Source organism: Bubalus bubalis, chromosome 11 (assembly GCF_019923935.1).
Source record: "Bubalus bubalis isolate 160015118507 breed Murrah chromosome 11, NDDB_SH_1, whole genome shotgun sequence".
Classification (NCBI taxonomy): Eukaryota; Metazoa; Chordata; class Mammalia; order Artiodactyla; family Bovidae; genus Bubalus; species Bubalus bubalis.
In genome coordinates, this window is record NC_059167.1 from 91,337,862 (window position 1) to 91,364,546 (window position 26,685).

Below are 26,685 nucleotides of genomic sequence, written 5' to 3' on the forward strand. Positions count from 1 at the left end.
AGAGACATTACTTTGCCAACAAAGGTCTGTCTAGTCAAGGCTATGGTTTTTCCTGTTATCATGTATGGATGTGAGAGTTGGACTGTAAAGAAAGCTGAGTGCTGAAGAATTGATGCTTTTGAACTGTGGTGTTGGAGAAGACTCTTGAGAGTCCCTTGGACTGCAAGGAGATCCAACCAGTCCATTCTAAAGGAGATCAGCCCTGGGATTTCTTTGGAAGGAATGATGCTAAAGCTGAAACTCCAGTACTTTGGCCACCTCATGTGAAGAGTTGACTCATTGGAAAAGACTCTGATGCTGGGAGGGATTGGGGCAGGAGGAAAAGGGGACGACAGAGGATGAGATGGCTGGATGGCATCACCGACTCGATGGACGTGAGTCTGAGTGAACTCCAGGAGTTGGTGATGGACAGGGAGGCCTGGCGTGCTGCGATTCATGGGGTTGCAAAGAGTCGGACACGACTGAGCGACTGAACTGAACTGAACAGCATTTATTACACTTTGAAATCTTTTTTTTTTTAATCTTCCCACCAGATCAAATCCTTAGTACTTCATTCACTGAATGAAGAAATAAATCAATAGCCTACTCCTTCTGTACCTGGAGATCCTAGATAGTATTGTGTTATACCAACAGGTATACATCGAAAAGCCATCAGCGCTACTTAGAGAAATATGTATATTCTCTATTTTACTCTCATATTAATTTATTACATTTCTTTAGTGGTTCCAGGACAGCATGACTTAAAAACACCAAGGCTTCTCAGGGGACAGCGCCCTGCTCTACCCAGGCCGACCAGCAGAGGACGGTGTAGGTGGAGGTCTCCTTTCGCGGGCTCCGGCGCCCTAGACGCAGAAGTTGGAGAAGTGCAGTGAAGAGGCGGAGCCAACCCGAAAGGGCGGGGTCACCTGCGAACCTGCCCTTCCAGGGAGGCTCTTCTCCCTCGCCCCGCCCCTTCCCCCGCCCGGGCGGCCATGGCCATTCCCGGCATCCCCTATGAGCGACGGCTTCTCATCATGGCGGACCCTAGAGATAAGGCGCTTCAGGACTACCGCAAGAAACTGCTGGAGCACAAAGAGATTGACGGCCGTCTCAAGGAGTGTGAGTGCACCTTTCTTTCCACGTAATCTCGTACCTGGACCCGCTTCTGTCTCTGCCGAAGCGGAGGCCTTTTGCCGAGTTCGGCAATCGAGTCCCGGGGATGAGAAGGCCTCAGTCCACGGACAAGGCGCTTTGTCATTCCGCCCAGTACTTGGGAAGCCGAGCCTTTTCGGGCGTGGAAATGATCTAGTCTGGTCCAGGTGACAGACAGAACATCCCCAGTTCTGAGATGAAAGTGGAAAATGACCCGACAAAGAGTGGGGAAGAAGTTGGTCAGAGATGTTTCCCAGGTTGAAGTGCAAGGAGTGCGGTGTTGGTGGAGCCCCGGGACCCGCAGCGGGGAGAAGACTTGAGTCAAAGAAGCTCAAGCAAGAGATGAGATTCTAGGGGGATTGGCTTGTTAGTGGAGTAGAAAACCGAACGTGGGGTTTAAGGGATAAGGCGTATCAGTCAGTAATAGCCCTTTTCATCTTTACTCGTGTTATGAATTGTACTGCATTAATTACACACGTTTCCCTTACCTCCTGAACTAAATAAAAAAGTTGCATTTTTTTCTTAATGCACCGTCACCGACGTAATGAATGAAAACCTTAACCATACTTCTGTGGAGCTTTATTTAGGTTAGAAAGCCAGAGGGTAACAGTGCATGTAAATAGATGAAGTGAGGACGGTCTAACTCTTATTCGGATTTGTAATCTCAGATTCGGAAATGTCAGAAGGTCAATATTTGTTAAGAATGTTACCTAAAATGTGCTCAAAGAAGTAAGTATTGCCGATCAAGAAAATAAAAATACGTGCTTTCCCTGAAATATTTCGTTTTGAAACATGTCATCTACAAACAGCATTGTTACTTTTGTGTGGTTTGATTCATTGGATATAAAATATATGTAAAGTGAAACAGACAAAAATTAAGATTTGGTGGCTTAAACTCGCAAAGATTACTTAATTCAAAATGTTCAAATTATATTATTTCAGTAAGGGAACAATTAAAAGAACTTACCAAGCAGTATGAAAAATCTGAAAATGATCTGAAGGCTCTACAAAGTGTTGGGCAGGTAGGTAATGGAGTTCGGGATGTAGAGGGTGATGGTGATTTATTTTTTTAAGCTCTTGGCAAAAAATAATGCTCTCTTTTTTCTTTATTAGATTGTGGGTGAAGTACTTAAGCAGTTAACTGAAGAAAAATGTAAGTGTATTAGATTGTTAGTAAAGACAAAAAGAGCAGGGTTATCTCCTTTCTGTCACCCGCTTTGAATGCTTATTGCTTAAATGATTATAATGAAGGTGGATGATATTCTTGCATAGACTGAGTTTTCTTTCAACTCTTGTCTTTTGGAGAACAGAAATAAAACTCAACGTGCCATCAATGTGGATATATTTAGTTTTTACTTTCTATGTTTCAATTTGTTTTTTCATTTCTTTTTTCCCCTTTAGTCATTGTTAAAGCTACAAATGGACCGAGATATGTTGTGGGTTGTCGTCGACAGGTAACATTTTATATTTGTATAGTGCTTCATAATTGACAAAAGTGCTTTGAGATAAGTTATTTAATTTTCCAGGAAGAAAAGTTAGAAATTATGCCCATAACTCCTGAAGGTGGCTTGTTCAGATATAGCTAATTATTAGCAAAGCCTAAACTCAAACCATGGGAGAAGGCAATGGCACCCCACTCTAGTACTCTTGCCTGGAGAATCCCATGGATGGGGGAGCCTGGTATGCTGGGGTCCATGGGATCGCTAAGAGTCAGACACGACTGAGCGACTTCACTTTCACGCATTGGAGAAGGAAATAGCAACCCACTCCAGTATTCTTGCCTGGAGAATCCCAGGGACGGGGGAGCCTGGTGGGCTGCCGTCTTGGGGTCGCACAGTCATACATGACTGAGCAACTTCACTTTCACTTTCATGCACTGGAGAAGGAAATGGCAACCCACTCCAGTGTTCTTGCCTGGAGAATTCCAGGGACGGGGGAGCCTGGTGGGCTGCCGTTTTGGGGTTGCACAGAGTCGGACATGACTGAAGCAACTTAGCAGCAGCAGCAAACTCAAACCATGGATTTGACTCCTGATGAAAGCTCAGCCGTGTCCGACTCTTTGCAACCCCATGGACTATACTGGCTATGGAATTCTTCAGGCCAGAATACTGGAGTAGGTAGCCTTTCCTTTCTCCAGGGGATCTTCCCAACCCAGGGATTGAACCCAGGTGTTCCGCATTGCCGGCGGATTCTTACCAGCTGAGCCATCCTGGTAGTCTACTTTTCTGCTTAATTGCATTAGCTCAGTCAACTCTACACACAGAGAAATCAAAGAATCTTAGAACTGAAAAATAATTCACATTATTTTATTTTAATGTCTCTTTTTGAAGAAGACTTAAAAGTATTAAACCTTATAAATTGCATTTTAAACGTTCAGAAATATTACTTACCAACTTTACTATAGGTTGAATTGATTTTGTGTGAATTGGTTTAGATTAGAATAAGCAAATGGCAACCCACTCCAGTGTTCTTGCCTGGAGAATCCCAGGGACGGCGGAGCCTGGTGGGCTGCCGTCTGTGGGGTCACACAGAGTCGGACACGACTGAAGTGACTTAGCAGCAGCAGAATAAGCAAATTGAGATAACTCCAAGTTTTATTTTGCAGTCAAAAACTGAGAAATAGATTTGAATTATTTAGTAACCACTGAAGCCAATTTATGTACTACTCTATTCTTTAGGAAATGCCTTTAGCAGATTTTTAAAAACTCATTGAAAGAGCTTTCTCTTGAGTATTTGTTATATCAGGTTTAGGTTTTAAAACATTGATCCGACATGGCTATAGAATGGAATTTTACCCAGGGACAAAGTTCAGTCTTAAGATTTTTGCTTACATATAAGTGGGATGATATTTTCTAAATCAAAATTTTAGATGCCTAATCCTATAAAGAATATCTATGTCCCTTTCAGGACCCTTTGGATGCCAGAAGTTGGCATTTACAGATATTTCATGACTATATGAGGGCAATAGAGCATTTGAATGCTGAAAAATATTAGAAAGGCCAGAGTATATATTGCCTATAGATATAAATGAAATAACTTCTTATTGATCTCTGTTTAAGCTCTTGTTTCAAGTACAGTAGTCCCTCATCCGTGGGGGATATGTTCCAAGACTCCCAGTGGATGCCTGAAACCTAGGCATATACCAAACCTATATGTGCTGTATTTTTTCCTATACATACATATTTATTATGATAAAGTTTCCATTTATAAATAAGGGAGGGGGAACTACTGTATCTGGGAAATACTTTTAGTTTAATCCATTATATTAAACCTAGTATTTAGCTTGCTTCCACTTCAAGTTGCTCTATCTTGTCCAACTCTTCCCAACTCTGTGGACTGTTGCCCTCCTCTGCCCGTGAAATTTTCTAGGCAAGAAAACTGGAGTGAGGTGCCATTTCCTCCTCCAGGGGATCTTCTGACCCAGGGATTGAATCCATGTCTCCTGCATTTCTCTCCTGCACTGGCAGGCAGATTCTTTACCACTGAGCCACCAGGGAAGCCTCTCACTTCATTTTAACTGGCACTAAATCCTAAACCAAGCACTCTCTGCAAAATTCTGTGAAAAGTGTTCAGTAATTTGTGTGATTCTGAAATTGTATTAACAAGCAGTTTTCTAAACTATTGAAAAATAACTTTTTGACAAACAGCTTGAGCATGATTGAATCTCTTTGGATAGATTCTATCCAGTTCTACCCAAATAAGTTACACTGCCTAAATATGCCAATAAATTATTTAGTATGATTCAACTTAACATAAAATATATTTACCGTGGTGTCTGACATGTAGCAAAGGCATAAATGAAGGTTGCTGGGATTTTTTTTATTCTTTAGAATTTTACTAAATCTCTAGAGGGAAACAGTGCATTTCTCCCTTATCTACTGTGATCATAGAGTATATTCTTCTCAAAACCATTAGTTTTTAAAATAAATTTAATGGACGTACTTGTAAGATGCTTTCCTTTCTTTCTTCACAAATGTTGACTAAGGAATTTCTGTATATATACTTTGCTACCAGTTTCCAAAGTCAAAAGTCAGTGCCTAAATCAAAATGATGAGCAAAACTATTAAATAGTGAGCCTTTGAAAGTAAAATATTGCAGTCAGTTCCTGCTTCAAAAACAAAGTCGTTGCCTCCTCAAATTTTGTGTATTAGGGGTTTCACAGTGAGATTGCACAAAAGGGCACTTTTTTAAGAGGCAGAACTGCATGTTGTTTATAATCTAATATTAGTGTTCTCTCTGAAGGGTAAAAATGCTTATTTGGCTTCTAACTGTGCTCTTGTTAGACTGTTATACCCCCTTTCAAGTGTTTATGTGACACTTTCTGTTTTATAAAATTAGCTTGACAAAAGTAAGCTGAAGCCAGGAACAAGAGTTGCTTTGGATATGACTACACTAACTATCATGAGGTAGGTGTCTTATACTATTTAGTTAACCTTTTATTGTCGTGGAGGGAAGATTTTATCCAAAATAGATGCTTCCTGAGATCACTGAATATTTTGCCATTTTTCTGCTTTTACTAATTTCAGATTAGTTTAAACATGATTTTATAAGATCTCGTACACGTTCTTGTATAAGCAAATCATTTATACTTTTTGTAGGCTGAGGCAAAATACATCTTTTAAAAGAAAAGTACACACTTTATCATTACAGATATTTGCCAAGAGAAGTGGATCCATTGGTTTACAACATGTCTCATGAGGACCCTGGGAATGTTTCTTATTCTGAGATTGGAGGGCTATCAGAACAGATTCGGGAATTAAGAGAGGTTGGTAGTGTATGCTTTGTTCTCTGAACTTACCAAGGAATAGTACTGGTTTTAAAATGCCTGAAGGCCAGAGCCTGTGGTGTCTGGGTCTCTGGAGCCTGGGCGGCAGTCGGGAGGCTGAGAGGCAGATGGCAGCCTACCAGCTCCTCTCCCTGCCCCACCTCTGTCCTAGTGGCCACGCCCTACCTGTGTGGTGGTAGCTGGGCTGTCTGTTAAGACGCGTCATGTACATTTGTATCAAAAATAAACAAGTGACCATGAAAAAGAAATACCTGAAGGAAGAGAGAGGATGTAAAACTACTTTGTCCAAATAATGTTTACTGAATATTATATAAATAGTATTTTTGCTGAGAGAAAAATAGCTCTGAAGCTCTAGCTATAAAAATTACAGGTTTTTTTCTAATTTGGAGATAATTTGATGTTAGAAAAATCTTACTCTTTTTTTTTTTATGACAAAGAAGGGGGAAAAAACTAAGAATAATTGACATATACTGAATATATTGAATAATGGATATAATCCAATGCTCATGCCATCTGTTAGTTTGATGATCTTGTAGTTTACTTGGGTTGGAGCACATTTGGATGGTGTGTGTAATGTAGTTTTTTCCCATAACCTCGTTATACTATTACCCTTATAATAGAGTAAGTTATCTGTGTCTTACATATTTTATTTTGTTAAAACTGTTTACTGTCATTTAAGAAAAATACTGGCTTTGGATGGCTTAAATGGTGTGCTGTTGTCCATGGGGTCGCAAAGAGTGGGGCACAGCTTAGCGACTGGACAACAGAAACAATTAAGTTCTTAGGTGAAGAATCAAATCAGGGTTGCCTTGCTTCACAGCACAGATAGCTTCTTAACAATTCTCTTTTAAGCAGATTACATTGTCCTACTGATTTCATCCTAATTTAGGATGGAGATACTCAGGAATGAATTTGGTTATTCAGAAAAGCTTACATTATCTGATTTCAGCACTTTAAATTTCCTCGAACTCTTATTAAAGGTACAGATTCTTAAGCTCTCTGCATGGTTTTGATGTAATGGATTAGGGGTAGAATCCACAGGAATTAGCATTGAAACAAGCATTCTGGGGGCCTTGCGTTACTGTCCAGTGGTTAAGACTCTGTACTCCCAGTGCTGGGACCCTGGGTTCCAGTCCTGGTTGGGAAACTGAAATCCTATGTGCCTCATGGTGTGGCCTAAAATGCAAAAATAAGCAAGCATTCCAGATGATTATGAAACCAAGCTTTTTTAATTTTTTTTTTAACCATACTTGAGGAAGCACTGGCTTAGGCATAAATAAAAGCCTGTTATTTTCACTTAGTAGTTAATGAAAGGGCAGAGAGAGAACTGGTGCTTCATGAAACACTGAAATTTTTTACAGTGGTTTCCTGCATCAGCCATAGGAGCAGAATCTCCCTCTCTCTCTCCTCTCTCTCACACACACACATAAACACACACCACAGACATGCAATCCATTTTCCATCTGCAGACAGTTGAGAATATTAATTACACACACACACCATGGACATCTGTAGACAGTTGAGAATATTAATTAAACACATACAGACACACACAGACCATGAACATGCAGTCCCCTTTTCCATCTGCAGACAGTTGAGAATATTAATTGCCCACAATTTTGGTATGTCTTAATCATACCTTAAGTGCAAAACTACTCAATAAAAGTTTCTCTTTCAAGTTACTGATAAACAGTGGCAGAGTTCATTTTTTGGGGCTCCAATATCACTGCAAATGGTGACCTCAGCCATGAAATTAAAAGACACTTGTCCTTGGAAGAAAAGTTATGACCAACCTAGACAGCCTATTAAAAAACAGAGACATTACTTTGCCAACAAAGGTCCATCTAGTCAAGGCTCTGGTTTTTGCAGTAGTCACGTATGGACGTGAGAGTTGGACTGTGAAGAAAGCTGAGAGCTGAAGAATTGATGCTTTTGAACTGTGGTGTTGGAGAAGACTCGAGAGTCCCTTGGACTGCAAGGAGATCCAACCAGTCCATCCTAAAGGAAATCAGTCCTGAATGTTGATTGGAAGGACTGATGTTGAAGCTGAAACTCTCAATACTTTGGCCACCTGATGTGAAGAGCTAACTCATTGGAAAAGACCCTGATGCTGGGAAAGATTAAAGGTGGGGGGAGAAGGGGGTGACAGACCATGAGATGGTCGAATGGCATCACCAACTCATTGGGCATGAGTTTGAGTAAACTCCAGGAGTTGGTGATGGACAGGGAGGCCTGGCATGCTGCAGTCCATAGGGTTGCAAAGAGTCGGATATGACTGAGCGACTGAACTGAACTAGTTACTCGGACTGAAGAGTTTAAATTGGACAGTCAAATCCTCACCTTTTTGGTCCCTCACTTTGCTTTCTTTGAATCAGTCTTAGGGCATTGAGCTGACTGTGGCTCAATAGCAAGGAGAGAGAATGGAAAGCCTTCCTCAGTGATCAATGCAAAGAAATAGAGGAAAACAATAGAATGGGAAGGACTAGAGATCTCTTCAAGAAAATTAGAGATACCAAGGAACATTTCATGCAAAGATGAGCACAATAAAGGACAGAAATGGTATGGACCTAACAGAAGCAGAAGATACTAAGAAGAGGTGGCAAGAATACACGGAAGAACTATACAAAAAAGACCTTGATGACCCAGATAACCACGATGGTGTGATCACTCACTTAGAGCCAGACATCCTAGAATGCAAAGTCAAGTGGGCCTTAGGAAGCACCACTACGAACAAAGCTAGTGGAGGTGATGGAATTCCAGTTGAGCTATTTCAAATCCTAAAAGATGATGCTGTGAAAGTGCTGCACTCAATATGCCAGCAAATCTGGAAAACTCAGCAGTGGCCACAGGACTGGAAAAGGTCAGTTTTCATTCCAATCCCAAAGAAAGGCAGTGCCAAAGAATGCTCAAACTGTTGCACAATTGCACTCATCTCACACACTAGCAAAATAATGCTCAAAATCCTCCAAGCCAGGCTTCAACAGTATGTGACCCAAGAGCTTCCAGATGTTCAAGCTGGAGTTAGAAAAGGCAGAGGAACCAGAGATCAAATTGCTAACATCCGCTGGATCATCGAGAAAGCAAGAGAGTTCCAGAAAGACATCTATTTCTGCTTTATTGCCTATGCCAAAGCCTTTGACTCTGGATCACAACAAACTGTAGAAAATTCTGAAAGAGATGGGAATACCAGACCACCTGACCTGCCTCCTGAGAAATCTGTATGCAGGTCAAGAAGCAACAGTTAGAACTGGACATGGAACAACAGACTGCTTCCAAATCAGGAAAGAAGTACGTCAAGGCTGTATATTGTCACCCTGCTTATTTAACTTATATGCAGAGTGCATCATGTGAAATGCTGGGCTGGATGAAGCACAAGCTGGAATCAAGACTGCTGGGAGAAATATCAATAACCTCAGATATGCAGATGGCACTACCCTTATGGCAGAAAGCAAAGAAAAACTAAAGAGCCTCTTGATAAAGTGAAAGAGCAGAGTGAAAAAGTTGGCTTAAAACTCAACATTCAGAAAAGTAAAATTATGGCATCCAGTCCCATCACTTCATGGCAAATGGATGTGCGAATAGTGGAAACAGTGAGAGACTTTATTTTTGGGGGCTCCAAAATCACTGCAGATGGTGGCTGCAGCCATGAAATTAAAAGACGTTTGCTCCTTGAAAGAAAAGCTATGACCTATCTAAACAGCCTGTTAAAAATCAAAGACATTACTTTACCAAAAAAGATCCGTCTGTTCAAAGCTATGGTTTTTCCAGTAGTCATGTATGGATGTGAGAGTTGGAATGTGAAGAAAGCTGAGTGTTGAAGAATTGATGCTTTTGAACTGTGGTGTTGGAGAAGACTGGAGAGTCCCTTGGACTGCAAAGAGATCCAACCAGTCCATCCTAAAGGAAATCTGTCCTGAATGTTCATTGGAAGGACTGATGTTGAAGCTGAAACTCCCAGTACTTTGGCCACCTGATGTGAAGAGCTAACTCATTGGAAAAGACCCTGATGCTGGGAAAGATTGAAGGCGGGAGGAGAAGGTATGACAAAGCATGAGTTGGTTGGATGGCATCAACAGTGCAGTGGATATGAGTTTAAGCAAGCTCCAGGAGTTGGTGATGGACAGGGAAGCCTGGCACGCAGCAGTCCATGGGATTGCAAAATGTCGGACACAACTGAGCAACTGAACTGAATTAGAACATTAAGAGCAGAACTTACGGTTTTATTAAGACCATGACAAATGGCAACCTAAGAAAATTTTAAATAACATTTCTTTCAGTGGCAGTTTTATCCTTATTTTTGTTGTATTCAAATGCAAAGTAGTGTGGATCTTTTTGGGATTTTTTTGCTTAACTGATTTCTTGTAGTATAATTTTTTTGTTGATGCATAGGTTATATTCAGTGAAATTATAAATGTACAAGTTTTTAAATGTACAGTTCAAGTATGTTTTGACAGGTTATATGCCTGTGCAACCATCACTTCTGCTAAGGGTGTGGTTATTTTAACAAGTGTGTTAAATAAGTAGTACAAATTACCACATGCTTTTTTTTTAAAAATGAGTATTTTTATGTATTTATTTGACTGTCCTCATCTTAATTGTAGCATGCAAGATCTAATTCCCCAGCCCAGCCTTCTGCATTGGGAGTGTGGAGTCTTAGGCACTGGACCACCAGGGAAGTTCTGCCACATGCTTTTTAATTAATTTTTAAAATATTTTAAGCTCTTTAGATTTAAGAGATATCTTACATCTGCCTGATAAAAGACCTCTAATATAAATGGTTTTATATAGCACCGAATTCTAGATCTATTATGAATTATGCGTGTACGTAACAGCTCATATTGTACTTAAAATATTTGAAAGTATGTTAAAATGTTAACTAACTGTTTAAGAACCTGTAACTTCTTTTCTAGGTAATAGAATTACCTCTTACAAACCCAGAATTATTCCAGCGTGTAGGAATAATACCTCCAAAAGGCTGTTTGTTATATGGACCACCAGGTTGGTATTAAGCTTCATCTGTCTCAGTATGAATCAATGAATAAAACAATAAGATGGAAATATTTAATGTTGCCATTTCAGCCTTCATTCTGTTCAGAGTAAGGAAGCAACTGGAGATGTGTATCTATAATTTTCTTAGGCTTGCTTCGTCTTATGTTTCATAAGTATATATCTTAACATGTTGTGTGATTCTGGCCAGTATTCCCATGTGGTTCACAGACCCATGGGTATCCCAGAGATACTTTCAGGGCATCTGCAAGGTCAGAACTTACTCTTGTAATACTAAGATGTCAACACAGTGAAAAAGGCAGCTAACATCTGTGTTGATGGTTCAAGGCTGCTCATGATGTATCATGAATCAGTTAAGTCAGTGGCACAAAATGTTACAATAGTCATTGTCTTTGTGGCCATTCAACATGTGCAGTATGAAAAGAGACCAGTTTCACTTTAAAATGTCCTTGATTAACTGGTAAAAATACGAACTTTTGATCCTTGAATAATGTCTTGTATTTTGTGAGGAAATGGAAAATAAAGTACTTCTGTTGCATTCTTAATAGGGTAGATATCGCCAGGAAAACCATTTGTGCTGTTATACAGTTGCCTGCTGATCGTTGCTTTTCACAGAGTGCCATTTTACTTGAAAGAAAAATTTACAATTAATTATCAGACTGGTTATTGGTAATCTTGCAAATATTTTTTAAGAAAATGAAGTTAGCCAATCATGTTAAACAACTGCCCCATCTGTAACCGTTGATAAAATTGGAACTTTTCACATGAAAATTAGTTTTTGAAAACTTTATATCTGGTACTATGAGTTTGACAACTTTCCCAGTGTGTTAATACAGGACAGGATGAGATTGGTGATGGTATTAGCAAATGTGATTTTTTAAATATTGTATAATGGAAAATGCCAGTATTTGGAAGATTTTAATAATCCACTGAATCAGTAGTTTCCAAATAGCCAATACTTAATATTACAATATCATACCAAAATAAAGATCCACTTAGTGTGTAGTATAGACCAATGGATTTTAATATGCAAGTTTTCATCATAGTTTGTTAGTAAGTAGGGTTTGGTATATTTCTAGTTAGTATTTGATTGGCTTAAAATAAAATTAGAAAGGATATTTTGAATAAAATGGAAATTCTCTTCAGGACTTAGCCTCCTTTTGCAAAATTTACTATTCAAAGGATTACATTCTTAAAAGCTTTTGAAAATTTATCTTATTTCCCCTCAAATTTATATTACTTTTCAAAAATTACTTTTTTTTTCATTCCCAGGTACAGGAAAAACACTCTTGGCACGAGCTGTGGCTAGCCAGCTGGATTGCAATTTCTTAAAGGTAAAGGGAAGATTCTTTGTGTAGTTGTTGAAATTAAATTTGAATTGTCTTATGTTTACCTTAATGTTTTTCCTTTAATCAGGTTGTATCTAGTTCTATAGTAGACAAGTACATTGGTGAAAGTGCTCGTTTGATCAGAGAAATGTTTAATTATGCCAGGGACCATCAGCCATGCATCATTTTTATGGATGAAATAGATGCTATTGGTAAGAATAACAGTTTTTAAAATTTATTTTAAACTTTACTTGAAAGTGTTAGGAAAACTTTTTTTAATCTAAAAGAAACTTTTCCATCTCTTTTCACCTCTAATTGCAACTTCTGTGAAGTAGCAAGATGAATTGAATGTTACTGTTTTTTGATTCTTAAAGTTTAACCAATCTTAATAAATAAACTTTAACATTGAGAAAATGAGAAACATACCAAAATAAATTCTATCAGTATAATTTTTGTTAATTAATTTTCATCTTAATACTTTAAACCCTATAACTATCATTTTCGTATTGTTTTCTTAAATGATGCTTAAAGAGGAAGAGTAACACATAAGTTTCCATATCATTATTTTAGGTGGTCGCCGGTTTTCTGAGGGTACTTCAGCCGATAGAGAGATTCAGAGAACTTTAATGGAGGTAATATTTGGTAAAAGTGGTTTAGAAGAAAATCAGTATTTATAAAATGAATAAGTATACATTGGATATTTGAAAGTCAAAATATGTACAATGGTTTAAATGAAGAATGCACTTACATATGAAATTAGAAAATATTGCCAGGAATGAGCACTTTTCTCTGGCACAGTCTCTAGTAAGAAAATGAGTCCTAGAAAACAATAGGGATATCCACAGATTTTCATTTGATTTATTGCTGGCTGTACTGTTCTGTTTTTTGAGCAGACTGGCCATTTAATATTTAAATTGTATATTGTATTTATGTTGTGAATGTGATCTTATATTAGTTTTATAAAGATATTTTACAAGTGACAAATATATTAAAACTGATAACAGTAAATGAATTGTGATTATGTATTAGGCTATTCTGAAAATTACTAATACTTTCCTCTATTGTTGACAACGAAAGAAGGCTAAAATTGTTTTGATTATTGAAGATGGATGCTGGGATATTGAAATGTATATTAAAGCTTTTTCCCACTCTTAAGTTCTGTGAAACTGATGGCAAGATTTTAAACACATTTTCCAACTTCTATAAATAGATAGGTAGCGTAGGTAATACATTGTCAGTTTCTGTCTTAGTGGGGATATTGGAAAATTGTTTTTTATACATGTTTCTGGTCTGCTCAGAATATACACAGTAGTTTAAAATTAGTTGTAGAGTCTTTGATAAGCCTTAAATTGAATTATTTTTAAAGCAACACATGCTAGTTTTATTCATGTAGCTGATATGTTATTAGCTAACATTTTGGGAATGTTAGACATGTTGACATAAAGAAATAGACATATTATTAGATTAGCTTTGTTTTAAAGATGTTATTGAATGCAGTTTTTTCCAGCATTTACTCAAGAAGACTTTAGAAATCGAAGGAAATATGTTAGGTGTCTCAGTATTTCTATGTATAATAGAATTATTTGAAAAGATATTTAATGGATTTATTATCAGGTTTGTAGAAAATCATTGTGTCCAGTTATGCTAATGTAAATTTTATATCTGGCATACCATAAGCACTTGAAATGTTAGTTATTATTTTTACTTTAAAACTAATTCTATCAAAAAATTCGAACATTGGAAATCAGATCCACATAGTTTAGTTTCATAATTTTTGATTAGATGGATGCCTTCGGATTTATTAGACCTAGTCTGAAAGCTGTAGAAAGGTATATAGTTAAATAATCTATCTTGGAACTTTTAGCATAAAAAATACATCCTTTTATGTAAGAAAAAAATATTCCATCAAATGATCATTCTGTACCTCATATATCTATCTGTAAGCAATGCATTTCATGGCTTTAGGCATATAAAAGTTCTGTCTTGAATTTTTTAATGGTTGGGATATTTTATAAAATGTACCTTTGATTTATATTCACAAATACATTCTTAGCTACTGAATCAAATGGATGGATTTGATACTCTGCATAGAGTTAAAATGATCATGGCTACCAACAGACCAGATACACTGGATCCTGCTTTGCTTCGTCCAGGCAGATTAGATAGAAAAATACGTGAGTTAAAATTCTTTGCCTGCTGTCCATTTCTCTTCGTCTATGTCTATTTATCTATCCCAAACCTCCTCCTCACCCCCTACTCTATTTAACAAAGAAAAAACCTGACTGTAATAGAATTTTTTATAATTTTCTTATTTTCAGATATTGATTTACCAAACGAACAAGCAAGGTTAGATATATTGAAAATCCATGCAGGTCCCATTACAAAGCATGGTGAAATAGGTAAGGAAATAGCTTATTTTTTATATATTCACATTTAGTAACCATGAAGCAAAATACTACTGGATATTACCGATAGTCTGCCAAATTGAGTTTTAGATTCAGGAAACACGGTGGTCTTGAATTCAGCTAATAGTTATTGAGCATCTGCTCTATGCTGAGTTGTTCTAAGTGCCTAGGATATAGCAATGAACAAAACAGACAAGTTCCTGCCATCATATGACTTGTCAGGAGAGACAGGTGAAGTGAGTAAAATATTCAGTTGACTCTTGAGCAACGTGGGATTGAACTGTGTGGATCAGCTTATATGGGGATCTTTTTCTCTAGCAAATGCTGTAGTACTACCTCACTGGCTTTGGTTGAATGAACAGATGCAGAATCATGGATATGGAAGGCTGACTATAAGTCATGCACAGATTTTCGATTATGCAGAGAGCTAATGCGTATACCCTTTGTGTTCTTCAGAGTCAACAGTCTAGTATGTTCAGTTCAGTTCAGTCGATCAGTCATGTCCGACTCCTTGCGAACCCATGGACTGTAGCACACCAGGCTTCCCTGTCTATCACCACCTCCTGGAGCTTGCTCAAACTCATGTCCATCAAGTCATTGAAGCCATCTAACCATCTCATCCTCTGTCATCCCCTTCTCCTCCCGCCTTCAATCTTTCCCAGCATCAGGGTCTTTTCCAATGAGTCAGTTCTTTGCATAAGGAAGCCAAAGTATTGGAGTGTCAGCTTTAGCTTCAGTCCTTCAAATGAATATTCAGGACTGATTTCCTTTAGGATAGACTGGTTGGATCTCCTTGCAGTCCAAGGGACTCTCGAGTCTTCCCCAACACCACAGTTCAAAAGCATCAATTCTTCGGCACTTAGCTTTCTTTATGGTCCACCTCTCACATCCATACATGACTACTGGAAAAATCATAGCCTTGACTAGATGGACCTTTGTTGGTAAAGTAATGTCTCTGCTTTTTAACAGTCTGTTTAGGTTGGTCATAGCTTTTCTTTCAAGGAGCAAACGTCTTTTAATTTCATGGCTGCAGCCACCATCTGCAGTGATTTTGGAGCCCCCAAAAATAAAGTCTCTCACTGTTTCCACTATTCGCACATCCATTTGCCATGAAGTGATGGGACTGGATGCCATAATTTTACTTTTCTGAATGTTGAGTTTTAAGCCAACTTTTTCACTCTGCTCTTTCACTTTATCAAGAGGCTCTTTAGTTTTTCTTTGCTTTCTGCCATAAGGGTAGTGCCATCTGCATATCTGAGGTTATTGATATTTCTCCCAGCAGTCTTGATTCCAGCTTGTGCTTCATCCAGCCCAGCATTTCACATGATGCACTCTGCATATAAGTTAAATAAGCAGGGTGACAATATACAGCCTTGACGTACTTCTTTCCTGATTTGGAAGCAGTCTGTTGTTCCATGTCCAGTTCTAACTGTTGCTTCTTGACCTGCATACAGATTTCTCAGGAGGCAGGTCAGGTGGTCTGGTATTCCCATCTCTTTCAGAATTTTCTACAGTTTGTTGTGATCCAGAGTCAAAGGCTTTGGCATAGGCAATAAAGCAGAAATAGATGTCTTTCTGGAACTCTCTTGCTTTCTCGATGATCCAGCGGATGTTAGCAATTTGATCTCTGGTTCCTCTGCCTTTTCTAACTCCAGCTTGAACATCTGGAAGCTCTTGGGTCACATACTGTTGAAGCCTGGCTTGGAGGATTTTGAGCATTATTTTGCTAGTGTGTGAGATGAGTGCAATTGTGCAGTAGTTTGAACATTCTTTGGCATTGCCTTTCTTTGGGATTGGAATGAAAACTGACCTTTTCCAGTCCTGTGGCCACTGCTGAGTTTTCCAGATTTGCTGGCATATTGAGTGCAGCACTTTCACAGCATCATCTTTTAGGATTTGAAATAGCTCAACTGGAATTCCATCACCTCCACTAGCTTTGTTCGTAGTGGTGCTTCCTAAGGCCCACTTGACTTTGCATTCTAGGATGTCTGGCTCTAAGTGAGTGATCACACCATCGTGGTTATCTGGGTCATCAAGGTCTTTTTTGTATAGTTCTTCCATGTATTCTTGCCACCTCTTCTTAGTATCTTCTGCTTCTGTTAGGTCCATACCATTTCTGTCCTTTATTGTGCTCATCTTTGCATGAAATGTTCCTTGGTATCTCTAATTTTCTTGAAGAGATCTCTAGTCCTTCCCATTCTATTGTTTTCCTCTATTTCTTTGCATTGATCACTGAAGAAGCCTTTCTTATCTCTCCTTGCTTTTCTTTGGAACTCTGGATTCAAATGGGTGTATCTTTCCTTTTCTCCTTTGCCTTTAGCTTTTCTTCTTTTCTCAGCTCTTTGTAAGGCCTCCTGAGACAACCATTTTGCCTTTTTGCATTTCTTTTTCTTGGGGATGGTCCTGATCTCTGTCTCCTGTACAATGTCAGGAACCTCCATCCATAGTTCTTCAGGTACTCTATCAGATATAATCCCTTAAATCTATTTGTCATTTCCACTGTATATTTGTAAGGGATTTGATTTAGGTCATACCTGAATGGCCTGGTGTTTTTCTGTACTTTCTTCAATTTAAGTCTGAATTTGGCGATAAGCAGTTCATCACCTGGGCCACAGTCAGCTCCTGGTCTTGTTTTTGCCAACTGTATAGAGCTTCTCTATCTTTTGCTGCAAAGAATATAATCAATCTGATTTTGGTATTGACCATCTGGTGATGTCCATGTGTAAAGTCTTCTCTTGTGTTTTTGGAAGAGAGTGTTTTCTAAGACCAGTGTTTTCTCTTGGCAAAACTCTGTTAGCCTTTGCCCTGCTTCATTTTGTACTCCAAAGCCAAATTAGCCTATTATTCCAGGTATCTCTTGACTTCCTACTTTGGCTTTCCAGTCCCCTAAAATGAAAAGGACATCTTTTTTGATGTTAGTTCTAGAAGGTCTTGTAGGTCTTCATAGAACCCTTCAACTTCAGCTTCTTCAGCATTATTGGTCGGGGCAGAGACTTGAATTACTGTGATATTGAATGGTTTGCCTTGCAAACGAAAAGAGATCATTCTGTCGTCTTTGAGATTGCACCCAAGTACTGCATTTTGCAGTCTTTTGTTGACCATGAGGGCTACTTCATTTCTTCTAAGGGATTCCTGCCCACAGTAGTAGATATAATGGTCATCTGAGTTAAATTCACCCATTCCAGTCCATTTTAGATCACTGATTCCTAAAATGTTGATGTTCACTTTTGCCATCTCCTGTTTGACCACTTCCAATTTGCCTTGATTCATAGACCTAACATTCCAGGTTCCTATGCAGTATTGCTCTTTACACCTTCGGACTTGACTTCCATCACCAGTCACATCCACAACTGGGTGTGTTGTTTTTGTTTTGGCTCCATCTCTTCATTCTTTCTGGAGTTATTTCTCCACTGATCTCCAGTAGCATATTGGGCACCTACCGACCTGGGGAGTTCATCTTTCAGTGTCCTATCCTTTTGCCTTTTCATACTGTTCATGGGGTTCCCTTCTCCAGTGGACCATGTTTTGTCAGAACTCTCTACCATGACCCGTCCATCTTAGGAGGCCGGTACACTCATGTGTCATAGTTCTTTGATTTAGACAAGGCTGTGGTCCAGATCAGTTTGATTAGTTTTCTGTGATTGTGGTTTTCATTCTGTTGCCCTCTGCTGGATAAGGACAAAAGGCTTATGGAAACTTCCTGATGGCAGAGACTGATTGAGGGGGAAACTGGTTCTTGTTTTGTGGGACAAGCCCTGGGACAGTGCTGAGTAAATCTTTAATCCAACTTTCTGTTGATGGGCTGTGTTCCCTCCCTGTTGGCTGGCCGCACTGTGGTGGAGGTGATGAAGGTAGTGGTGACCTCCTTCGAAAGGTCCCGTGCACGCACAGCTGCACTCAGCGCCCCCAGCCCCGCGGCAGCCACCGCCGACCCACGCCTCCACCAGAGACTGGACACTCGCGGGCAAGTCTGGGGAAGTTTCTTGTTGGGTCACTGCTCCTTTCTCCTGGGTCCTGTTGCATACAAGGTTTTGTTTGTGCCCTCCAGGAGTCTGTTTCCCCAGTTGTCTGTAAGTTCTGGCGGCTTTATAGTGGGGTTAATGGTGACCTCCTCCAAGAAGGCTTATGCCATACCCAGATCTGCTGCACTCAGAGCTCCTGTCTCTGTGGCAGGCCACTGCTGACCTGTACCTCCACAGGAGACGCACAGACACTGTTCTGGCTCAATCTCTGTGGGGTCTCTGGGTCCTGGTGCACACAAGGTATGTTTGAGCCCTCCAAGTGTCTCTGGTTGTATGCGATTTGATTTTAAACGCAATTTTGCCCTTCCTACCGTCTTGCTGGGGCTTCTCCTTTGCCCTTGGACATGGGGTGTCTTTTTGGTGGGAACCAGCATTCTCCTGTCAACATTTGTTCAGCAGTGAGTTGTAATTCTGGAGTTCTTGCAGAAGATGAGTGTATGTCCTTCTACTCTGCCATCTTGACTTGCCTAATAACATAGTTACTGGGTGATTATAAGTAGTATGGAGAAAAATAAAGCAAGAAAAGGGGAATAGGTAATGTCAGGAGCAGGTATGAACATGTATACAGTTTTGAATGGAGGTAAGGAGGGGGAAGCACAGGGAAGGCCTTACCAAAGTGATTTTTAAGTAGTGACCTAGAAGAATATTTGGGGGAAGATCATGCAGAAGGATCATCAAGTAAGAAGACTGTGAAGTAGATGCATTCCTGGAACATTCTAGGGCCAGCATTGAGATCAAAGTGTCTGTGGCAGAGTCAGTGGGACAGTAGCAAGTGAAGTGGGCTTCCCTGGTGGCTCAGCAGTAAGAATCTGCCTACTATGCAGGAGAGGTGGGTTTGATCCCTGGATTGGGGAGATTCCCCTGGAGAAGGGCATGGCAGTGCACTCCAGTGTTCTTGCCTGGGAAATCCCATGGACAGAGGAGCCTGGGGGGCTACAGTCCTTAGGGTTACAAAGAGTTAGACACAACTGAAGTGACTTTGAAGCAGCAGCAAGTGAAATAAATCATAGAAGTAATAGGAATCAGGTTGTGTAAAGCCTTATTGAGGCCACTGAGTAGGAACTCTGGCTTTTGTTTTTAGTGGTATGGATACTGTTGGAGGATTGTGAGCAGAGGAATGATATGACCTTTTTATTATTTAACCTTCTATTGCAGAAAATTGGAAATACATAAAAGTAGAGATGAGTATAATCTTATCAAGTATTAATTCCCCCAGCTTCAGTAATTAACTCTTGGCCAATCTTGTTTCATCTGTAATCTCTTCTACCTCTTACTTTCTCTTTGGCTTTTTAAATTCCAGGCATTATATCATTTGTAAATTTTTCAAATTTCACTTACCTTAATTAAGATCATTCTGGCTACAGCTAGAGGGACAAGGATATAAACAAGAGGATCGATAAGGTTATTTCAGTAATGCAGGCAAAAGATGATGGTGGCTTGGTTTAAGGAGGCAGCAGCATCTTTTGTACTAATGTGATTCTCGACATGTTTTTAAGATAGAGGTCATAGGACTTGCAAATGAATCAGATGTAGGGTGTGAGCTAAAGAGAAGAACCATGAATGACATAGGTTTTTGATTCATGCAACTGGACAAATGGAATTGCCATCAATTAAATTTGAGGTAAGACGGGAAAGATTAAGTTTTAGAGGGAGAATGAAGAATTTTATTCTGGCAATATTTAATTTGAGATGCCAGTTAGATAGCCAAATAAAGATGTTGATTAGTAATTCTTGGTGCATCAATAGTTCATTGGAGAGGTCTGTGCTGAAGCCAGAAATATGGGTAATGTCAGCATAAAAATGGTTCTAAGGAAGTGACCATGGATAGAGAAGGGTTTTAAAAACTGAGCTAATTCCAGCATTAAGAAGTTGAGAGGAAAAACCATCAAAGGAGACTGAGAAAGGATAGTCACAGAGGTAGGAATTAACCAGGAACTGATGGTATCCTGGAAGATAAATGAAGACATTATTTTAAGGAGGGACTAATTTCCTGTCAAATGCTGACAGTGGGCCTGATAAGAAGAGTTCTGAGATTGGATTTACTAGGTGAGGATCATTGGTGATCTCATGAAAAGAAATTGGAGTGAGAGCCTTATGCAGATGGATGTCAGAGAGATGAGGACATGAGGCATTGAGTTCAGACGCTTCTTTTAGGAGTTCTTTAGCAAAGGGGAGAAGACCTGGAGGTGCAGCAGAAATGGAGAATAGGAACTGGGGGAGTTTTCTTTAAGATGGAGGAATTTACAACACTTTTTTTTTTTTTTTGCTGATGATAATGATCTAGGAGAGAGAGATAAGTGAAGACTAATTGATGAATTGTCTATGTGATTTCAAATAGAGATTCACATATTCTAGATTGCCTGACAAGGGTGTCTTATCACAGATTTTCACATTGTAGTAGCCTTTGTTGCCTCTCTTCTTCCTATCCTTCATCAAGTCTATAATTGCTTGCCCTAATCAGCAGCTCTTCAAGTCTGTCATGTGGACAGAAAGGTCACTTAGCTACTACTGTTATCATAGATCTCACCACTTGGAGCTTTCACAGAAACCAGAAAATCTAGCCAATAGTCATGCTAGCATTTAAAATTGTGTGTGGTAAAATGATGTCTGATGACTTATTTTTGGTGTAGTTTGTATTTATTTTAATGATTCAATTCCACTGTGGTTACAGTTGGTTTTGAATGTTCTGAATTTGTTCAAATTAGATACTTGGTTACAGTTTTAGAGTCATAACTTGACAGATACGTGAAGTTCACATGTGTTTAATTGTGCCTCTGTGTACAAACAGGTTAAGATGCTTTCAGATCTTGATTGTTTCTTGGTTTTAGAGTTTTAGAAGTACGTTTATTTCTGCTTGGTGCTGGTTTACTTAACAGAAGTATTGCTTTTAGTTGTTGATTTTGTGGAATATTGACACAGATGTTGCCTAGCTGACTTATTTCAAAGCAAGCTCTTAATTTAAATTTTCTATATGGTCATAAATCAAGTAAAGGTCTACTGTAACTATTTTTTTTTTTACAACTAATTTCCAGTATTTTTCTTAAACAGATTATGAAGCAATTGTGAAGCTTTCAGATGGCTTTAATGGAGCAGACCTAAGAAATGTTTGTACTGAAGCAGGTAAGGCTTTAAAGTACAGTTTTTACTCTTGATTTCGATTTGTTTAATTTACTAAAAATGTGCTGATGTTTGTCCAGATGCAGAGCCTGGACTTTGCAAGGTTTTGAGTGCTTGTTATTTTCTGGGAAATTGATTCCAAGAAGTAGGAGAGAACAGGGCAAGTGAGATGTGAAGAGGGAAGGCTGTTACAAGGGTACATCGCTAAAGTAACTGTTGTAGGCAGGAGGTGTTTGATTCTGATGAAGCTTCAGAGAAACATACAGAATTCTTTCCAGGATTGTCTGGCTGAAATATGGGAGACCAGAGCATTTATTTACCAGCTCTTATCCTCTATTCCTCCATGGGACGAGATCCCCTTGGGAAAGTTAACTTCTTGGCACTTACAGATGCCTCTGGGTAGGGTATGGAAAAACATGTATGTGATAGCATGCTGTCCCCCTGGAGTAAGTCTGAGACCGTTCAGAACTGCCACGCCTGTGCTGGAAACCCAGCCGGGCCAGCACTGGGGGTCACTCCATCTGCTGCAAAATGGTTGACAGGCCTTCTGACACTGGTCAGCCAGTTTGAAAGCTGGATTTATGAGTTTTGTGTTCATACAGTTTGTGGAAATGTAGTAGTTTTTTAGTATGATTTTCTCTGTGAATTGTGTGATTTTTATTTCTGGTACCAAGTGGCTTTAAAACCCTACAGAGTCACTTAGATTTGTCCTCCACACAAAATTTTTAAATTAAAAAAATTAATATCTACAGTAGATTTTAGACTTTCATAGGTTGCATATGAACAGTTTTTAAGTATTACAATATGTGATTTCCTCTTGTTTTCATTTTACCTTTAGCCTTATTTTTACATTTCTTGTAAATTCACCAGTGTTTAAAGAGGCTGCTCAGACATGCTTCTCCATAGGAGTATCTTCATGGGTATACTGTGACTCAGTATCTAGATCAAAATCTGCAGGTCCAGAAACTCTGAGTAGAAGTCACAGTTAATTGGCTTATTAACAATTAATAATTGGCTTATTAATAAGCCAAAATATTGAGGTAAACTCAGTAACCTACACTAAAAGCAAAGCAAAAGTGAAGTTGCTCAGTCGTGTCGGACTCTTTGGAACCCCATGGACTCTAGCCTACCAGGCTCCTCGGTCCATGGAATTTTCCAGGCCAGAGTACTGGAGTGGGTTGCCATTTCTTTCTCCAGGGTATCTTCCCAACACAGGGATCGAACCTGGGTCTCCCACATTGCAGGCAGACACTTTACCAACTGAGCCACCAGGGAACCCCACAACTTAAATTATGACATTCTCCTTTCAGAATCTACATTGGACCAAATTATTAGAAGATTATTTTGGTGAAACTGAAATCCAAACAAAAGCAGTATCATAATCTTAAAAGCTGATTCCATTAAGTTATATTCTTTCCCCCACATTTTTTAAAGTTTATTTTTAGCTTTTTCCCAATAAAGAATTGTAACGTGTGGATTAAAATTTAAGCTTTTTATGCTTCTCATCTGGAGACAAACTGAATTTCTTTGGTTTTCTTTTTATTCAGCTTCAAATTTTTTTTGTTAACATATCTTTCTGTGAGTTAAAATATATTTAATTCAATTATAGTTGTCTTTTTCCATTCAGATCCTGAGATTATTTTTCTTTTTGAGAATGTATCTCAGATTCACTCATTCACTAAAAATTATTTGGAAACAGTAATATGCACAAGGTTTGGAAAAATAGCTTGCCTAATTAAATTACAGCCTTCTAAACAGGTTTTAAAACCTCACTATTAAAAAAACTAGTCATTTCCACTCACCTAATTTCTGAGGATAGCACAGAATAACTATTGCCAAGATTTATTATGTAGAAATCTTAAAAGGGAAGACAGGAAGCAACCCTTGAAATTTTCTATTGCAATCCAGTCATTTAATGTTAGTGAAAATTCAGTATAAGCAGATGCTCAGTGAAAACAGTAGTAGGATTCATTTATTTAGTAGATTATTTTACCAGTTTTAACTTATCATGAAATTAGGTTTGTCTAATATGGGGACCTACATCTATGACACAATTAATGTTTTTTAAAAACACATACAAATCTTTACCTCCTTGTCAAGTAGTATTTGACAAGTAACTTGTCAAAAATTTGAAAGCAAAAATTGAATTGTGGTATTTGAATATGAAAGTCATATTATCAATTTGTACATGCAAAAGGTAAATTTTCTTATGAATAATGCCACTGGCTTTTGTTAAAGCCTACTGTTGACTTTAATTCTTATTCTCTAAGTTTTTGATTATTAACAAGGAAAAGATATCAAAGTTACTGGAGTTGTTTTGTGTTTTCCCAAACCATAGATGGGAGAAGGCAATGGCAACCCACTCCAGTACTCTTGCCTAGAAAATCCCATGGACAGAGGAGCCTGGTAGGCTGCAGTCCACGGGGTTGCAAAGAGTCAGACACGACTGAGCTACTTCCCTTTTACTTTTCACTTTCATGCATTGGAGAAGGAAATGGCACCCCACTCCAGTGTTCTTGCCTAGAGAATCCCAGGGACAGAGGAGCCTGGTGGGCTGCCGTCTTTGGGGTTGCACAGTCGGACACGACTGACTCGACTTAGCAGCAGCAGCAAACCATACATGCACTCCCTCCTTCCAGGGGATTGCTGCATGTAGAGTTAGGAAAGATCTGCCTAAAATGTGTATGTATGTATTGTTGATAGTTGGGTTTTGTTTGATGGCTTCCCTGGTGACTCAGATGGTAAAGCATCTGTCTGCAATGCAGGAGACCTGGGTTCGATCCCTGGGTTGGGAAGATCCCCTGGAGAAGGAAATGGCACCCCACTCCAGTACTCTTGCCTGGAGAAATCCCATGGACAGAGGAGCCTGGTAGGCTACAGTCCATGGGGTTGCAAAGAGTCAGACATGACTGAGTGACTTCTCTTTTACTTTCACTTTTGTTTTTTCAAGATGCCATTGGATACAGGGACTATGTGAGCTGGAGTTAAGTATCCAGATAATTTTCTCATTGTTTCCTAATTTTTGGTTTGGAAAATAATGCGCACTATAGCTATGGAAATCAGTTGAACAATGATAGTGGTTTTTAACAAATTGGAACTGCTTGCTGAGAAGTAGTACATCTGGGTTCCTTCACATTTATTCCATAAAATAATATTACATTATTTACTTTTCTTTTAAAGGTTTTTAAATTGAGATATAGGTTTAATTGATATATAAACTAAATTGACATTTAGTCTCATGTGTACAACATAATGATTAAGTATTTGTATATATTATGAAATGACCACCACAGAAAGTCTAGTTAACATTCCGTCATCACACATAGAAAAATATTTTTCTCGTGATCTACTCTTAGCAACTTTCACATATAAAATGCAGTGTTAATAAGTATAGTCACCATGCTGTACATTACATCTCCAGGACTTACTTTTTTAAGTGGAAGTTTGTACCTTTTGACCACCTTCACCCATTTCACTTACCCGTCTTCGTTATTTTATAATAAATAATCACATATTAAATATAGCTTCATTATTTTATAATAAATAATCACATATTAAATATAGCAGTCATGTTGTTTTATTCTCCACAGGTATGTTTGCAATTCGTGCCGATCATGATTTTGTAGTACAGGAAGACTTCATGAAAGCAGTCAGAAAAGTGGCTGATTCTAAGAAGCTAGAGTCTAAATTGGACTACAAACCTGTTTAATTTACTGTAAGGTTTTTGATGGCTGCATGACATCTATTGGCTTAGTTTTAAAAAAGTTAAGGAAAATAATGTATGTATTGGCAATGATCTCATTAATAGCATATGAATAAAAATGTGTATGAATTTAACATTGTAAAAATTAGTAATTCAGTAATTCTGCTTTTAAGAAGTACAGAGGAAATTTGTATGTTTGTTAATGTTGCATTTATTGCAGCAGAAGTCAGAAGAGTATGTTGAAGCTTTTTGTATTTGCTGTGTGAGTATTTTGTAAAACCTTGAAAATGGTTTGACATAGTAGTACCAGGGAGCATTTCTTATGACTTATTTTATATCACTTGTTTTCCTCATCCTAAAAAGTTTAATAAAATCTGTTTAATTTAGTTCTCCTACAAATATTCTTGTCTTTTATAAGACTACACTTACAATGGTCTATTAGGTTCTTTAGTAAGTATAATAAACTAATAACCAAGATGAACTTGTATTTAGATCGTAGATTTTTGAACTTTAAAACAGTACCTACACTCAGTGTTCAAGACCATTTTATTACATGTAACATAGGGGTGTGTGTGTGTGTGTGAGAGAGAGAGAGAGAGAGAGAGAGTCTATATCTGTATATCCCTCCTTCCAGAAAGTCTTTATTTATTCTTTGCCTACTATGATTAGGCTGTATGATAGTTGATTGATACAGTACATGCACATCCATACCTTTTTTTTAAGATTATGATTAAAAGTAATGTTTGCTATTAAATGTGACTTGGTTTTCTTGATTTTTGTAAGATAATTTCCTTTTGAGGAGGTTTGTACACTCTTCTCAGAAAAATTTACACATATGTACACACAATTTTGCATATATTAAAACTTACGAGATGTATTATTTCCCAAGCTCACCCATGGACTCCATAGGTATCTATGGATACCAGGCTCAGAGTGTCTGATGTAGGGGATGTTGATGTCAGAAGTGTTCAAAACAAAAGTTCTGTTACCTATACACAATTCTTTCTCATATTATGTGGCAATTAAAGCTTTAACAAATTACAATAGGAAATCATCATTGGGCATCGATTTAGATTATGTTATTAAAGGTGCAGTTAAAAAAAAGAAACTGTCTTCAGTTTAGTAAACACTGAAGAAATGAGTATGACTCAGGTAAGTATAAAATCATTCTTCTAATAAAAAACTT

At 38.4% G+C, this 26,685-nt stretch overlaps 1 protein-coding gene across 1 annotated transcript; it reads left to right on the forward strand.

Annotated features, from left to right (window-relative positions):
• Nucleotides 1–940: 940 nt before the first annotated feature.
• Nucleotides 941–25,885, forward strand: PSMC6 (proteasome 26S subunit, ATPase 6). The gene is made up of 14 exons (XM_006053989.3): nucleotides 941–1,098; nucleotides 2,074–2,153; nucleotides 2,245–2,284; nucleotides 2,533–2,585; nucleotides 5,470–5,537; nucleotides 5,782–5,896; nucleotides 10,828–10,915; nucleotides 12,197–12,258; nucleotides 12,341–12,464; nucleotides 12,823–12,884; nucleotides 14,306–14,426; nucleotides 14,571–14,651; nucleotides 21,728–21,799; nucleotides 25,387–25,885. The coding sequence occupies exons 1-14, from the start codon at nucleotides 972–974 to the stop codon at nucleotides 25,503–25,505; spliced, it is 1,212 nt and encodes a 403-aa protein (XP_006054051.1). The 5' UTR covers nucleotides 941–971; the 3' UTR covers nucleotides 25,506–25,885.
• Nucleotides 25,886–26,685: the final 800 nt, after the last annotated feature.